Raw genomic sequence first — 17,058 nt, 5'->3', positions numbered from 1 at the left:
ATAATCTGCTATAGCTATATAGATCTATATATCTATAATTTGAATTAGATCATCTGAATCTCAAAAGTAACTAAAGTTGGATGAAAGTGTAATGAGTAAATAGCTATAGCTATATAGATCTATATATCTATCTAATCATATTTTGAATTAGATCATCTGAATCTCAAAAGTAACTAAAGTTGGATGAAAGTGTAATGAGTAAATAGCTATAGCTATATAGATCTATATATCTATCTAATCATATTTTGAATTAGATCATCTGAATCTCAAAAGTAACTAAAGTTGGATGAAAGTGTAATGAAATTACTCAGATAAAGAGTACCTCAGAATTGTACTTAATTAATGAACTAAGTAAAATGTCTTTACTACTTTGATCCATTACTTTACATATTTTGTCATAAAGCATTATTTTGAGTTGTGCCAGTTTCATCTAAGAGCTATTTCCCAGAAAGCGTATCATACAGTCTCCTTTAGGTACAACCAATTTTCCAATGTTTCAGAAAAAACCCTCCCTTACTGACATCCCACTTGTGAACCCTTTCAACAAAATACAGATAACAAGATTCAAAGGTTTTATTGTCATATGCACCAAGCTACAATGTAGAAATGGCAATGAAATTCTTCTGACCTGAGCTCCTGCTCCTCCAACAACGCAACATATATAATAAAATACAAAAATACAAAATAAAAAGTAGTGCATATATGTCCAAAGATATGCAGTGATGCATACCGCAGTACAAGAGGAATAGGCTGTTTGAAACCATAGATAACAGCACATTCCCATCATTTGCCTGCAAACGTTTAATATGTAAATTCTGTGGAATGTGTTTACTGTGAGCCATGTAAATGCTCTGGGGATGATATTTATGTGGCAACAAATGTTTTCACTATACAAGGTTAGCTATGAAAAACTCTCTTTGTAGTTTCCTAAAGCGCGAGCGGATGTCTTGACATGTCTTGTTTTGCCCAATCCAAAATTCGATGTTATTCAGTTTATCAGAGAAAAAACAGGATTATTTTCAACACATTTTTATTAGATCTTATTATCTATTACCCAAATAACGTGTTTATCAAAGACAACAATCATTTAGGACAGAACTTAATTTAGGGGGTTTTTGCAGTTGCATTACAAAGTAGGAAAAAGCTAAAATATAAAATTTCAATGACTGTGTTATTATACAAACATAAATACCAGAAATATACAAAATCAGAAACATACAAAATATGAAATGAGTCATGTCTAAGATTAGTGGAGGAATGTAACTAAGTACATTTACTCAAGTACTGTAATTAAGTACAATGACGAGATTGAGTATTTCCATGTTATGCTACTTATGCTACTAAAAGTGATGATGATGAATGGATGAATGATAAATCAGTATTGATGGTAATTGTAGGAAATTGAAGCGATGAGTTTCTCAGAACCTGCTTCATATATAAATACTAATTATCCCTAGATTTACCAGTTGCAATAAGAATGTAATCATTCACATTAGTAAATCTAATCCAAAACAGTAATATATATTAATCAGAAATGTACTCATGCATAATCACTACTTTTATACATGGTATATTATTTGTACTCAAAATACTGTAAACATTTGAACATCCCCTGGTATATCATAGTCCACCTTCCTGACTAGCAAGTATATTGTGCATCAAAATGAATGTTTTGTTTGTTGTTGTTGAATATTTATGATGTATCTTTTCTTTTCTAATCTATATATGTTCTTGTCTATGCACTAATACACCAATACAAAGTGTAAATTATATGTATGTATATATATAATACTTTTTGTATAGTAATACTTAGGTAATGGATATTTCATAAAGTGTTATTTCCCTCCAGATGTCTTCGTTTTATTGTGGGGAAATATTCCTTAGAAGGTCACTTCCGGTAGGGCGGAACGTTTCAACATTATTTCACAGAGTTCCGTTTCTAGAATTTTCTACACACGGACGACAAGTGCAGGAGCACCGCGGAGGGCCAGCAGCTGCCAGAGGCTTCTAGAAAAAACGTGCACCGGGACAGTCACCGGCAACAAATCTGCCATCCGCACACAGCTCTACACGTTAAATATTTCGGAAAAAAATGGCTAAATGGGGAGAAGGGGACCCTCGTTGGATCGTAGAAGAGAGAGCCGACGCGACTAATGTCAACAACTGGCACTGGTGAGAAATCACGAAAGGACACTACGCTAACTAGCCTGCTAATGCTAATGTAACACATTGACATACTATTTATGGCTATATCTGTTATTTTTAGATGTTGCTCCTATTTGCTGATGAACAACTGCCGTCTAGATTTTCGCAGAGAGCTCTGAGGTTTTATTAAAGTAAATGATCAAATGTTACAGGTTTTCTTGATCGAGCTCTCGTTTTGAAGTTAGCTTCCCTTGCAGCTAGCTACTGTAGCTTTAATGTATGTATGGAGGTGTTAGCCGTTAACAACAGAATGGTTACGCCACACGTGTTCCGGTGTAATAACGAGCCGTGTAGTGTAATCGTGTGTTGTTACACCTCTATAGGACATGTAAGGTACATTATATCTTAAAAGTTGCAGCAAATCGATATCTTGTTTTTTTATGAATCGAGATTTTTGTGATCTGACAGCCATTTCTTGTTGTGAGCACAAAGTAGCAGCAGTGTAAAAGTGGCATTAAGTATTCATTCATCACATTTCCTACAGACTGAGTACTTACCAAACTGTATGCTGTTTTATGGAGTTTTCTCCATGGTTTCCTAACCCAATTAATATCCATGGTAACATCAATCAGTTAAGGAATGTTGAAATATTTACCGTAAATATCAGAAAAAAGTGTTTATTCTAGATTTGAGTGTGTGTTATTTAGACTAACAATACTTTGCATTAGATGATCTACCGTTTCTCACAGACAATTAAGTGAAACGCCTTTATTTTTTAATAGTTACGAATGCCCTGTCCTCTTTCTGTTAGGTATTTATATGTCTGTTTTTCTCAATACAAAGGCCTAGATAATCAGTTATATGTGATTCCTAACAGAGTAAATCAGGACGCTTATGTCGTTTAATTTAGTTTGAATGTAATGTAATTTGACTTCAAGTGCTTTGTAAAGATGCAATAGTTGTTGATAATTCATCACACTGCTGTATTTAGAGCTAAATGTCAATGAATTGTAAGGTGGAATCTACAATATGTTGGTTGTAAAGATACTAAATCCATCAAGATAAATTGGTCAATGGTGAACAAATTGACCAATTTAGTGTTAAGCAATACATCTTAAGAAAAAAAGGAAAGTATCCAAAAACATTAAACAATATGGAAAGATGTAACAGTAAAGATGAGATTGCAAATGCTATGTATGTGAATATTATAGAGGAAGAAAATTAAAATCGTGGTTATTTACCTTTTTGGATGTGTTCACTTTGCAGGACTGAACGAGATGCAACAAACTGGTCGTCAGACAAATTAAAATTCCTCCTCCTCGGTTTGATCGTGGAGAACGAGGAGGGGAGCTGTGAGGTGACAGAAGTCGCCAAGGTGGAAGGAGAGGCCTCCATTAACAACCGTAAAGGGAAACTCATTTTCTTTTATGAATGGAACCTGAAAGCTACTTGGACTGGTGAGTAGGAGACTGAAGCTACTGTTGCTGTTGTTTTGCTGTGAAATATATTAGCATAAAATTGATTGCTGGATGAATACACAGGAAATAACTAGGCGTGCATAAAGCAGTGATCATTTTCGGTGTAGTTTTGACCACTTTCTCATTTTGGCAGGTAAATGCTTCTTAAAATAGAAACCACAGCGAGTAGAGGACAGTAACAGTTGACCAAAAAGAAGTGTTCCTCTGTTGTTATTTTTAAAGAAAGCTGAATAAAGAGGCTTCAAGTTCCATTTGACAACTGTATTCTCTTTATTTTCCCAGGAGTGTCAAAAGCAGGAGTCAAGTATACAGGATCCATTGATGTCCCAAACCTTTCGGACGAGAACGACATGGAGGATCTGGATGTAAGTTTCACCAAAGAGTTTGTGTGTAGTGTTTTCAACCGACTGCATGTTGTAGGAACAGCGTTTTTGAAATCCCACCTTTTGATCTTTGTGCAGATCTCTGTGTCGTTGAATAAAGATGAACCTGAAACACCCCTCACCCAGCTGATGAGAACAAAAGGAGCTGACAATATCCGCCAGGTCCTGGGAAGCTACGTTGGTTACTTGAAAACAGGTGAGTGAAACCATTCTGTGATTTAAAGGAATACAGTGATGGTAATTCAAACAAAATGGTTCACTCACCACACAAACTAAAACACAGGATCACTAACCAACAACGTTGGACTGTAAAAAAAAAAAAATCATTACAGGGGGTCCGCGGGGTCTTAAAAAGTATTAAAAGTTGATAAATCAATTTAGCGAAAATTAAGGCTATTAAAAAGTCTTAAACGGCATTTTCCAAGGTATTACATTTTGTAGCTTGTTTTCAATAAGTATATGAATTGTCCAAAGAGGTTGTATTCTACAGTCTGCCTGAATGTAATCATTGCGTAGGTGTGTAGTGTGATTCTGTGTAGTTTATTTATGGCATCGTGTTGGATTTGACGTCATCTGAACAGGACATCGCACGCTCACTGCTTGATAGCGAGCGAAGGTCCGTTTACTCCGGTTGTTAAGCAGCATCGTTATGGGGAAATGCAAGTTTGCGTCCAAATGGTTGGAAGATAAGGAGGAAGGATAATCAATACTGTGTATAGTCAATGTGAGGTAAAGTGTGTCGCCAATGTAACCGGTTAAAACTCAAAGTGGCGATGAGGTCTTCAAATGTATGGAAAGGGTCTTAAAAAAGGACTTAAAAGGTCTTACATCTGACTTCAGGATTCCTGCATATACCCTGTAATTAACAACCTTAGTGTCTGCATTTTCTCGGAACATCTCTCTGCATTTTCTGCCTTAATGACCGTTACACGCCTTCATAGTTTTTAGTTTCATTAATATTCACATCTTTGGGATATTCACAATGTTTACCTTTAATTTGATATATTTTAACAGAGTTTTTCATAGGTCATATTTAACATTTGGGTTAACAAATATACGTGTAAAAACAGAATAAAAAATGGTTATGTAGAAAATGTTAATATGAGACAAGTTTTAGATATAAGTATTTCGTACTGATTATTTAAACTGAAATACTTTTTCTTTGATGATTTAAAAAAAGGTTTAAGCTGATTTTGTTTCATTTTTTTATTTCAGAGTTCACACAGGGAATGATCCTGCCTACAGCCAACGGTATGGCCAAGACCACAACATCGCAGTCCAAAGCCAAGCTGAATAAAACTCAGGTGCGTAAATTACAAAAGATCCTCAGCCACATTTTACATTATCCCACACAGCTCCTGTCCCTAAATGATTTACACCATCGCAGCACTGATCCTCCCTCACCACACTTTCTTTATTCTTGTTGTGGAACAGATTTCCTCCTCAGGCAGCACAGTTGCTCCGATCAACACCGGCGTCAAGATCCCCACCTGCAAGTTCAGCATGAGGGAAAAGTTCCTCACCTCCCCGGCTGATCTCTACAGGGTCTTCCTCAACCAGGATGTAAGCTTCCTCTCCATATCTGACTCTTGAGTGCACATTCATCTCACAGATGGTTCGAAGAATCAGCCAGCAAATGTGTTTATCTTATGCATCTGCAGATGGTTCAGGCGTTCACGCACGCTCCAGCGTCAGTGGACGGAGAGAAAGGCGGAAAGTTTCGTCTGCTAGATGGAAATGTTTTCGGTGAATTCACAGATCTGGTAAGACAACCTTTAAACCAAGCTAAGCATTAAATAACAATCAATACATACTACGTTTGTGTGAACAGCTAGTGAAACATCTCAGTATGTTTTTTCATTGCTGTGGGTATAAAGGAATTCTGTAAAAAATGTCTTGCAATTGCATTTCTAGTAACACTTTAGGTGTGATGATAAGAGTGGGTTTTGGCTTGAAATTCACTTTTAGTAAATGTGCAATTTGTTGTCCTCTATTTTACCCTTTAACATTAACAATGAATCCTCTCCACCAGGTTCCTGATGAGAAAATAGTTATGAAGTGGAGGTATAACAACTGGCCTGCTGGTACGTTCATTTATACATTTTCATTTATATTCTAAGAGCCGATTTGACACCAATGTTTTTGTCTTACATTAGAAATGATTGTCTATAAAAGTGTACATCTTATCTACTCAAACACACCATATGTTTTATATGTCATTATATTTGGGGAAACAATTTAGCTCGTACGAATTAGTCGATTTACCTTTCTTGAAATATAGTTTTTAGCTTTCTTTTATTACACACATTACAAATGTAAAATGTGTAGCTTCTTTCAGTAAACAAAACATCATCATGTTATTATGAGGTGCATCATGATCATTTAAGTAAACTCATAATCAACAGTTCCTAACGAACAAAGTATTTAAACTCTGCAGGTAAGAAATTGACTGCAGAATCTTTGAATCGGGACTATTATTTGGGGGGGAAATAGAAATGTTGCATTTTGGGGCTTATTTTTCGGGTGTTTTTGCCCCACAGAGCATTACTCTACGATCTCCATGACGTTCAAGGACCGCAGCAGCGAGACGGAGCTGAAGGTGGACTGTCGAGGCGTCCCCGACAACGAGGAGGACCGCACGAAAGAGGGCTGGAAGCGATACTACTTTGAAGCTATTAAACAGACTTTTGGCTTCGGATCTCGACTCTACTGAAAACGTTTCAACTGTAGTCTATGGTGTTTTTTTTTCCTCAATTTTGAAATTTTTAAAACTTGTCCTGTGATCTCTCTGGCACAAGATGTCCCATTGTAAACTCTGAAGCAAGAGATAATGAGGTGAGGCCGTTCTGTCACTCGTCTGTAAATGTTTTAATTTCTTTCAACGTATTTAAGTCTAGATTTCTCTCGATCAGTGTTTGGGTCAGTTCAAAGGAGAGGGATTCATGGACTGTGCCTTGGAGACTGGATTGAATAAAGCAAAAATATTAATCTATTGAACCACTAATGCAAATTGGCCTCCAAGTCTATAAATATGTAATTACTGCAAGACAGAAAATAAATGTTTGGATTTTCTTTTACTTGAAAAAAAATAAATGCTTTTTTTAATACATATTTTACTCTTCAAGTGTAACTGTAGTGAAGATGCATGTTTTATTTAAGACAGACGGAGGAATGACTACTGGATATGAATTTACTGAAATGTGTCACTGAGCTAAGCAGAACTTTACCTTACTGGTATTTCATTGAAAAGTCATCACAGGATCAACTGGGAGCTTCAGCGCAAATCATTTAAAGTATTGGAAAATGAAATCGGGTTCCTCTCTTCACGCAGCTAGCTAGCTTAGCAACTCAAGAGAGAAGTATTGCTGTATTTGGCTTAAATGTCAATTTCCAGTAAAGTTTTCAGAACGAAGTGCGTCTATTTATTCATCATTTCACCTCACAATGTATAACAATTAGTTTCTTGGAATAAACCAATCTCTCCTATGCTCTTGATTTGTTTTTATTTAACTTTCACATTAAATCACAGAAGTTATTTATTTACAATTTGACTTCACATGCAAAGACACGGAGCCATAAGGAAACGTTCACGTGAGCAAGAAACCATTTGTGTGAGCCTTATGGGCTCGCTCTCTTTAAAACGTTAATTTACAAGTGCTTTAAAAGTTAAACGCTCACAGTAGCAACCATGAAGGTCACAGTTTAGCAAAATAAGCACTTAAGTTTTAAAGGCTGCTGCATAAAATGTTAAGGGAAACTGGGATTTAAAGCAGTCATATAGGGTAACACCATGTGAATTCAACTTTTGAACAAAGCAAATAGCATGAAAAACATAGGATTTAAAAGTCTGATGTCATTTAAATGGCATAATACATTCATTATACCTTAATGTTAACTTACACAGAGCATTCAACTTCTTCCTGTCCTCCTAGCATATCTGCTACAAACAAAAAGGGAACAGGCTTCATTACAAAACACCATAAATATATATTTTCAAAAACAAAAAGAACCCCAAACTGTACATTAGCAGCCAAAGGTCTAAAGTATTAACCAACTTAAATGTTTTCCCCCCTAAATTGAAAAGAAAATTAGATTTTGTTCCATAGTTATTACCTACACGTTAACCTGGACAAGCAGCGTTTAAATAAAAATAAACATTTAAATAAAATAAACATGATGAAAGGATGCTGGAAGTTGACGGATTGATGGAACCTCTGGTTGTTCACTCAAAGGCAGATGTAAAGCTCTGACTCCTGCAGGAAAAAAGAGACACATCTTTTGAACACAAATCGGACCAAATCAAATGGGTTAACACTGGATCTGTTTTTTTTATTAGCTTATTATAGCAAGAATAAACTCTTTTAGTCCAAAGAACAACATGACCTTTTCTTCTGATTGCAAAGGACATTTTTACCAAAGTTTAGGAAATAATCAAAAAATAGAAAAGCTTTTTTTCTGGAGTGTAATTAACATTTCCTCCTCATGGGGTCGCTATTGTGACATAGCTTCATAGTCTTTTTGGCACACAACAGTACACCAAGACCTGCCTTTGTAGTCATGCTTTAATTTGGGGTATTAAAAAACAAGCAACGGGAGATCATCATCAGTCATTTGTTTGTACAGTAAGAAGCATATACGTACACTGGAGCTGGAGTCGTTGTCCAGTGAGCCCAGGTTTCGCCGTGGGGCCATTTCTACCACTTCAGGCGGTTTTTGAACCTGAATTTCATGCATTTTTGACCTGGGAAGAATATCATGAAACATATAAATTAGAGCTGAAGCATTTTGTCAACTAACCAGATGGCCAATAAACTGAAAAATGTATTCTTTCAAATAAAGTTTTAGTTTAGTTCCAATATTGTTTCAATATTCAGTATTTATAAACACAAGAAAAATAATTCACTCAATAGAAAATATTTAATAAAAATTATAATTATTATTAAATGTTAGTATTTAATAACTCTACTTTATTTCAACGCACAATATTTCATTGTTACCTTCTTTTAATGCTTCTAAAAGTCCTAATAAAGTACACTTCCTTTGAAAGGTTAATGAAAATCTGTTGACTAAATGCAGAAACACTAGTTATGCCAAAAGGACATCAGGTCACACGTTTCACCACCCAAACAGTCTGTGATGTTTGAAGTTAAGAATTATAACGTCTGATAATAATAACTCCAGTCTCCACCTGTACAGCGGCCACAGGTTCAGACCTCTGGCGTCTTTCTGTGCGGCAGACGAGGGTCGCTCCGCCAGATCTATGAGGAAGTGGAAGAGCTTCTCCGACTCTATGCACTGCTTCCTACACAGAAACATGATCAATTCATTATCCTCATATACACCATTCTCAATTTATATCTTGGGACAATTTAAGAAGATTAAACACAGATGTTTTCCTTTGTTTTAAGTCCAAAAGTGTGTAGTTTAATATTGACCTGATATTTGTGGAATTGTGGTCTACTCACATGTGAGCAACAGACACGACGCAGCTGTTCTTGGACTGAGTGATCAGACAGATTTTGGTCAGCAGAGACTTCAGGAACATTTCCAGCGCTCGAGCTGATCTCTGACATTCAGGACTTTAAAAACATCAACACATTTCTACATACAATTAAAATACATTCTGAAAATATTGAAGTGACTGTTATTTTGTACATATTAATTGTTGTGTTTTTATGATTTAGGTCTTAATGTGTGCACATGTCAAAATGTGTCTTTGACTGTGTATATATATTATTTGCACACAGGTTTTTATATTTTAATATACATTTGTTTTTATATTCGGGATTGTGGGAAACGGTATTTCGATCTCTCTGTCTGTACACACAAACTGGAAGATTGACAATAAAGTTGGCTTTGTAGGCACTAGTATTTATAGCCTAAAACAGATTGAATCATCGGCAAGAATATTTTTAGTATTCTTAATTTACACATTTTGATTTAGTCTTCATTCAACAATATAACAAATATAACTAGAAAGTAAAGCTGCCAAACAATGTAGTAATCTTAAGTAAAGCATTACATTGAAATATTCAAGAACAAGTACTTTAACGTTGTACTTAATTACTTCACACCACTGTTAGTCAAAAGGTTTTGCATGCCATGTGTCCGTAAACCCTAAAGAAGAAGTTAAAGGAAAACAGATTGGTGGAAATAAAGTGATGCATAATAATACATACTCACAGCTAATCCACCACATCTGAAAGCGTAAAAAGATACAGATTAACACAGGAACTGCCATCGCAATCCTCCCCACCTCTGTGTCCTTCTGCATGATCTTCTTGATGCGACTCTGTGAGCAGAAACAAAGAACTTTAGGACACTTTCAGAGAAATTATATAAACCTCCGTTTCCTGTATCTGAGGTTGTACATCAGACAGCATGTAAATCAGAACTTAATTTAGCATTCAGAATGTTTTATTTGCTAGCATGTGACACTTTTGATGTTACGGAAATCTGCACATGTCAACTAATAATATACCCAAGGAAAAACAACATAAAACACAAGAAGAGAGACAAATATGGAACAATTTCTGTTTCTGATAAAAGTTATTTACAATCAAAAGTGTTATAGTAAAGCAACGAAATCGCTTATACTACTTATTTTACTTTTACTTTCATTAGCCTCTCAATTCATTTGCTATGTTATACAGGTTAAACGTGCCATTTTGTGTTGTCTAAACAATACCAAAACTGAAAATAACTTGTACATCAATTACTCCATCATATTATTGTTCTTATGAAGGCTTACATTGTTTACTAAACTTCCGTCTTGTGAATAATCCAAATTTCACTCGGGTAATATTGAACATGACAATTGACAGTCTTAGTGTTTACGCCGTTTAACCCAGATTTCCGGCATCACCTGAACGTTGCGCCCAGCACTTCATGCTACATGAACGCGGCTAATCATTTTTATCTTTAACTTTTAACATCTTTAAACTCTAAAATAAAGTTTGTACTCACAGGGGGGAATCGTACATTATATCTTCTCTTCTGTCCGGGCATTTTACTCGCTTTAAACCGCGCAGTTCGGTCAAATGTTTCATGTTTTCACCGCAAACCGCCGCTGAGTCCATTTGTTTACCTTCAGCTGGAATTTACCTGAAAAACACGCGAACACCTGAGGTCAACCCCGCGTGACCCCGATACTGACGTCACGAGTCCCGCGTTTTTGTTATGCTGTGTTCACACCGGTTAGGTTATTCATTAATACATATTTATAAATAATGATTTAAAGGTAACATAACTACATAGTGTTTAAAGCCCATCAGATAAGTGCATTTAACGTTTTCTTCTGATATTTACGTTTAATTTAACCCTCCTTGCTTTTAGAGTAGCTAGTTTAACAGTTAGACTATTTCCCAGAGCTAGAAGAAGTACTCAGATAATTCACTTGGGTAAAATAACATTACAACAGTGTAAAAAATCTCTGTTAATGAAAAATAGTCACTTTCTACCACAGGTTGCAGGAGCAAGACTGGAAAGAAATTAAATATTGCCTATCCTGTCAAAAATATCTAACTAATAAGCTTTGTATGTGGGTTTTAGTAGCATATTATGGTTTGAAGCAGGAAATGGACTTTGCTATTGAACGTGTGGGAAAAAGATAGTAAGTGGAGCTTCAGGTGGTGTCTTGTTCATCATTTACACTTGACTTGGTGATTTCTCTTTATATGGACTTAATCCATGGGCGTCGCAGCCATTATATGAGGGTGGGACAAGTCCCCCCCACTTTTTGAAATGATTAGTTTAGACCCCCCCACTTTTACCATGTGGAAAGTCCGTGAATCGGTCTCTCCACTCGCCGCACTTTATAGAGCGCTGTGTCAGTGCTTCACTATCAAATCCATTCCACTTGCTCATTGAGAGAATGCCCAAATCAATGAAACTCCGTACCATGTTTTCACTGCTACTTTGTACCAAGGCAGATTCTCACATAGCGCGCGCATGTTCAAGGAGTGTTGTCATAGTTGGGCAGCTCAGATGTGTTGTATGAAGCGATGCCGGTAGCGGAGGAAGGCACACACACACCAAGTGTTCAGGACATTGTTAATACAGCGAAAATCAAAGCTGACGATCTCTTTGTTTGATATGTTTTCTCCCCCAGACAACATGGACATAAGAACATTTTTTTCAAAGAATAGGAAATTAAGTCATCAGCTGGTAGCAGTTAATCAGTTAACAGTGGCGGCGGCGGCGGCAAAAGCGTCTCACTTCTGGAGAGGAGTTTCGTCTTTATGTCATGATAGAGAGATACAAATACTGAATAGTTTAGATGAGAAAAAGCATCGACATGCCAGGTTACTAGTATTTATCATGTAAACAGGGAACATGAATAACCCGATCTCTCTGTCCTCATGTCAACACCATGATGTCCATGTAGAGACCCATTCAGTGTGTTTTACTGGAGCCTCAGTTCGATAAGAGATTATTTTCTGAGTTCTTTAACTTCGGTACTCTCTCTCAAAATGGTAATGTGCATTATGTTTTAATTATACTTCTTATCATTCAGAAGCTGTTTGTGTGTGTTTATGTTTTACTGAGTGCTTATAGGCAATTTTCATCCCAGTATTCAGTTAACTATTTATTTTCTGTGCACATTACATAGACTAGCTAATATTCTACCTATAGCCTACTGCTTGGGACTTTGAGTCTTCAAAATGTCCAATGTCACAGACTGGGACTTACTTTAGAGTCAGTTGTATTTACATTCAGTATGACTTGTTATGATTCAATGTGAAAGAGTATACTGCTCAATACATAATGATCACTTCACCACCTCTCTTGACATCTAGGCGCTTGAGAGTGAGTCAGAGGCAGAACACAGGGACAGTGGAGAGAGGTCCATTGCTGAGGTGAGTGATGAAAGGGACATCAGTTGACAGTTTAGAGTAAATTGTGATTTAGACTCTCATCCCAGAATGTTAAGGAAATCAGTAGGGATATTGAACAGGAAGCATTTCAGTCAAGGGGCATCATATGACCAATATAGACAGAAGAGCAACATTTATTTGAACATTTAAGTCAATGATACCATTCCTAGGTGAACTTAACATCTGTATGGAGTCAGATCAGTCTCAATATTAATAAATGCTCACAGAAGGATTCACAAATGTATTTTGCGATTTATATATAAATGACTCTCCACAACAATATCTCTCAATGCACTCACACATATTTATTGTTGTATATAAATGTACAAAAAATGGGCATTTAAACTGCTTTTTATTAATTCAAAGACGGCTCAGAATTAATAATCAAATATGTTTCCTTTCTTTACAATTGGATGAAATTGCAAAATGTACCCATCATTTTCCTCATACTAGTATAGCCCAAGCCCGGTTCTATGGGGGTGCATAAGGGTGCATTGCACCCTCAGTTGAGTCGTTATGCACCCTCATTTGAAAAATGAAAAGTGAAAAAAAAAATAATAATACATATATAATAACAATAATAATAATAGTAGTAATCAGTGGCGAGGCGTCAGGGCCCTCTAGGCTCTCTGTGAGGGCCTAAGATATTTAAAAAATATATATTTGAAAACATAAAAAAAAAATAACATTTCCAAACAAATAAATCCTTCGAATCTGCCTGTTCAGTTTCTGTTAGAATGTGAAGGGTTAAATGCCGTCTCTGCAAGTTACTGTGAAGACGGGAGAGCTTGGTCCCTCTCTACATTCACAGAGGGCCAGCTATAGTAACTCAACGAGAGAGTAATGTCAAATGACAGTACAATTGACCAATCATATCTTGATCTGAGCGGGCTTTATTTTCGCGGACTTTATGACAAGTTCCGCCCGCTGTGAGGTCTATGCAAGTGGTGCAGTGACGCGTCCTAAAACCCGGAAGTAAGCTGCGCTCGGATTCTCTCGACAGAAAGCAATGGGATTTCTCCATAGGATTTTGGAAAATAGCTCGAAATAAGGTCTGTGGAAAACGAACCTGTTAGATAAATGCACGTTGTGTTCAGCCGGATAATATCCACATGTCTATCCTACTTTTATTCATCATACATCTAATCGATAGATTTATGATCGATAGATTTATGATTAGCATATGTTATTACGTTATTATGTCAGGTGCGCGTGACCTGTGCCACTGCGCGTTCGTCATCTGCAAGGTACGGTGTCCGGCAGGTGCAAACGCGGAACAACGGCCCAAAACGCACACATTAGCAGGAAACACCTGCAAATAATGAAATGAAAAACAAACAAACCCTGAAAACAAATACAACAGAAAAACTCTGCATTTACAGAAATGATGCAAACTAAATACAACACACAAACCCCGAAAACAAACGCAACAAAAAAACACTGCACGATATGCAAAGTCCAAAGCACATACAAATCCCAAAACACATACAAAAAAAAACATTCCGGAAGTGCTCCAGGCCTCTAGGGGGCGCGCTACGTGGAACAGATTGATATATGACCAGACATAGAGAGAACGAACAAGAGTGATGGGAATTTAAGCCGGCCCGCCTCGCCCACAGAGGCGGAGCAGCCGCAGCCGTCTTCGTTACCCTAAACACCGCCACCCCTCGGCGGCCCGCAAGTGCCAGAGGACCTCTGCAAAACAGAACCTGCCAAGGTATATTAAAAAAAGTACCCAACTCGCCTGTACAGTGGGGTAAGGCGCTCATTTTGCAGCTCATGGTTTCAAAACAGAGATTGGCTGGAATATTCATGTAAAAAATCCTGTAAGTATCTTACTCCTGGTTCAACTTTGTCTGCTATTATAAATCGATTATCCGCAGCAGAGTCTCCGCAGTATAGAACTCGGCCTAATGACTTCAAAGGTAAAAGATAACGTTAATCAGTCTTCATTTACCGAGGGTTTTTGTCACGATAAAGCTTCATACCCGGAGGACGACTTTATGCAATTTAAAATCTTTAAATCTGCTTTTCAATTTGGACAAGATGTTGACAACACGTGTGCTGTTTGCAGTCTGTTTAGGAGCAGCATGTCGTGTAGACGGTGAGTGTTAAACTATATGAGCGTGAAAGGTAACACACAAAGTTTCTACTAAAAACAACTCATCTTTTACAGAGTGAATTTTAACCAGTTTATCTGCAGTTTATTCAACATGTATTTATACTTTTTTCTTGTTTCTTGCAGGCTACACTTTAAAGGAAGTAGATGAACCTTTCCATCAGGTATTGTCTCCATCTTGTTATTTAACTCCTTATATTTACCTGTCTAAGTATACAAATCAATACTGAAACTGAAATATACGATGCCAAAATTGTATTATTCTACTTAAAATCTCCAATTTACTAAATGAAATGAGTCACATGATGATGTATGAGTTATCTTTATGGAGAACAAGTTTCTCAAAGGTGACAAATATCTCCATGTTACATCTTTTTTTAAATGAAAACAAAACCTACAGAACATATTTCTTCTCTGCAGGATGTTTTAGGAACAGATTTCCTCCACCAGCCTCTTCATCCACCCTTCATCTGTCCTGATATGACTCCATCTCCCAGCGTCCCCACCTCAGGTGAGGGTCCTCTGAGTTACTAAGTACTTTAACTCTAGTAATGTACTCTGGTTTGTCACTTAAATTGCACTTAACAACTATATCATATATTAACATAAGACTTTATTGATACTTCTTTCACCAACATGTCAATGCTTGGAAGGTCTTAAATACCTTTTATGTGAGTACAAAGAAGAAGTGGTTCAAACATGCTGAACACTTTTGATTTACAAATGTCTTTTTTAATCCTTTTATAATTCTTGAAAAGTTTGTATGAGATCAAATGTGTGCAGATGCAAAATGAAGGCATTTGAGAAATGTGGGATATTTGACTGAGATAGTCTGCTTGAACATTGAGTGTGCCTTTTAATGTCGCTGTAATATACCCTGTTCAAGGTTATCAGAGCTCTCAAACATGTGTATATGTTTTGAGTCTGACTGTTTTTATTGTTTTCTTTTCTTTCTAGTTGAATATGTCAAACCTGCAGATATCAAAGTCATCGCCGCACTGGGAGACTCTTTAACTGTGAGTGAAGTACTGCATTCAAAAAGTTACTGATGTGAAAGAATAAGAATCGCAATTAAAGTAAACGTTATGCAGCCCATTTCAGAAAAATATAATAATATGATATAATTGTTGTCATATGTGTTGCCACTAATAAAAGAGGAGCTTATTGTTTTTTATATACTGTTGTGAAGCTTGTAAATGTCACAAGGGATCAATTAAGTCTTATCTTTATCATAATAACACATCATAACTTCTTTGTTGGTTATATTTTGCATTTATTTATCTTATTTGTTTTCTGTTGTTAAATCGAATATTCTTTTTAGGTGTACTTTCATAGGTTCATTTGGGACAAAACATCACATTTAAAAGTTCTTTGATAGTTTTGGTTGTAATGATCCAAATTTGTGAAAGTGAATAAAGGTAAAAAACTAACTGTGGAAGAGTAAAAAGCACAAACTGAAAGTGCTCAAATAAAGGATATCAAAATTGTACTTAGTGTAAATGTAACTAGTTACAAACTACTGTTATTGTTATTGAATAATATTAGTAGTAATGAAGACTTCTGCTTTTAAAATATTGCCTGTATGTTTTTTTCTTGCAGACAGCTATTGGTGCCAATGGCTCTACGGTTTTATCCATACCTTTTGAATTTCGCCACGTATCTTGGAGGTAAAACAGCGCCACGGCTCCAAATGAATACTCCATAGGATATTATTTATAAAACATTCAAAAACTCAAACTATCCTCTGAATATCAGCTGTCTGTAAATCAGAGGATTTATAACAGTAACCAGTTTTAAAAGGTGCTAATCGATTGATTCTGATTTAACATTATCTTATCTTTCCAGTCACATTGTAAGTGCTGTTATGATTATGTATGTTTTACTGGTCTGATTCTATTCATTACAATCTGAGTCTCTTTCTGTTTTAGCATCGGAGGATATGGGACGTATCAAAATGTCACACTGGCCAGTAAGTAATTTAAGGTCCAAAAATAACCAAGAAGTGAAAAATGATCAAGGCCTAACACTGTAAGAAAATATAATTCAGTGTTAATTAA

At 36.2% G+C, this 17,058-nt stretch overlaps 3 protein-coding genes across 3 annotated transcripts in view; 2 read left to right on the top strand and 1 right to left on the bottom strand.

The window, feature by feature from the left end:
- The window catches only part of LOC117467279 (phospholipase B1, membrane-associated), a 57,431-nt gene that overhangs the window by 31,962 nt on the left and 8,411 nt on the right, over window positions 1–17,058 (top strand). Inside the window, exons 3-9 of the mRNA XM_071201633.1 lie at window positions 12,805–12,864; window positions 14,929–14,986; window positions 15,128–15,165; window positions 15,422–15,512; window positions 15,959–16,017; window positions 16,601–16,668; window positions 16,930–16,970. Of these exons, the coding sequence (XP_071057734.1) occupies window positions 14,929–14,986; window positions 15,128–15,165; window positions 15,422–15,512; window positions 15,959–16,017; window positions 16,601–16,668; window positions 16,930–16,970 (355 nt within the window). The 5' untranslated portion in view covers window positions 12,805–12,864. The remainder of the gene's footprint in view (window positions 1–12,804; window positions 12,865–14,928; window positions 14,987–15,127; window positions 15,166–15,421; window positions 15,513–15,958; window positions 16,018–16,600; window positions 16,669–16,929; window positions 16,971–17,058) is intronic.
- Window positions 1,957–7,494, top strand: LOC117468073 (activator of 90 kDa heat shock protein ATPase homolog 1-like). The gene is made up of 9 exons (XM_034112037.2): window positions 1,957–2,172; window positions 3,412–3,602; window positions 3,906–3,988; window positions 4,085–4,202; window positions 5,222–5,310; window positions 5,441–5,569; window positions 5,668–5,769; window positions 6,039–6,090; window positions 6,547–7,494. Exons 1-9 carry the CDS (start codon window positions 2,093–2,095, stop codon window positions 6,717–6,719), a joined length of 1,017 nt encoding a protein of 338 aa, XP_033967928.1. The 5' UTR covers window positions 1,957–2,092; the 3' UTR covers window positions 6,720–7,494.
- LOC117468074 (dr1-associated corepressor) lies at window positions 7,563–11,104 on the bottom strand. Its single transcript, XM_034112038.1, has 6 exons — window positions 10,973–11,104; window positions 10,226–10,298; window positions 9,472–9,565; window positions 9,195–9,308; window positions 8,648–8,747; window positions 7,563–8,259 (listed from the first exon to the last, which is right to left on the bottom strand). Exons 1-6 carry the CDS (start codon window positions 11,012–11,014, stop codon window positions 8,233–8,235), a joined length of 450 nt encoding a protein of 149 aa, XP_033967929.1. The 5' UTR covers window positions 11,015–11,104; the 3' UTR covers window positions 7,563–8,232.

This window comes from Pseudochaenichthys georgianus, chromosome 22 (assembly GCF_902827115.2).
Source record: "Pseudochaenichthys georgianus chromosome 22, fPseGeo1.2, whole genome shotgun sequence".
NCBI lineage: Eukaryota > Metazoa > Chordata > Actinopteri > Perciformes > Channichthyidae > Pseudochaenichthys > Pseudochaenichthys georgianus.
Note: the sequence above shows the minus strand (reverse complement) of the source record. Positions and strands in the feature narration are given on the sequence as shown.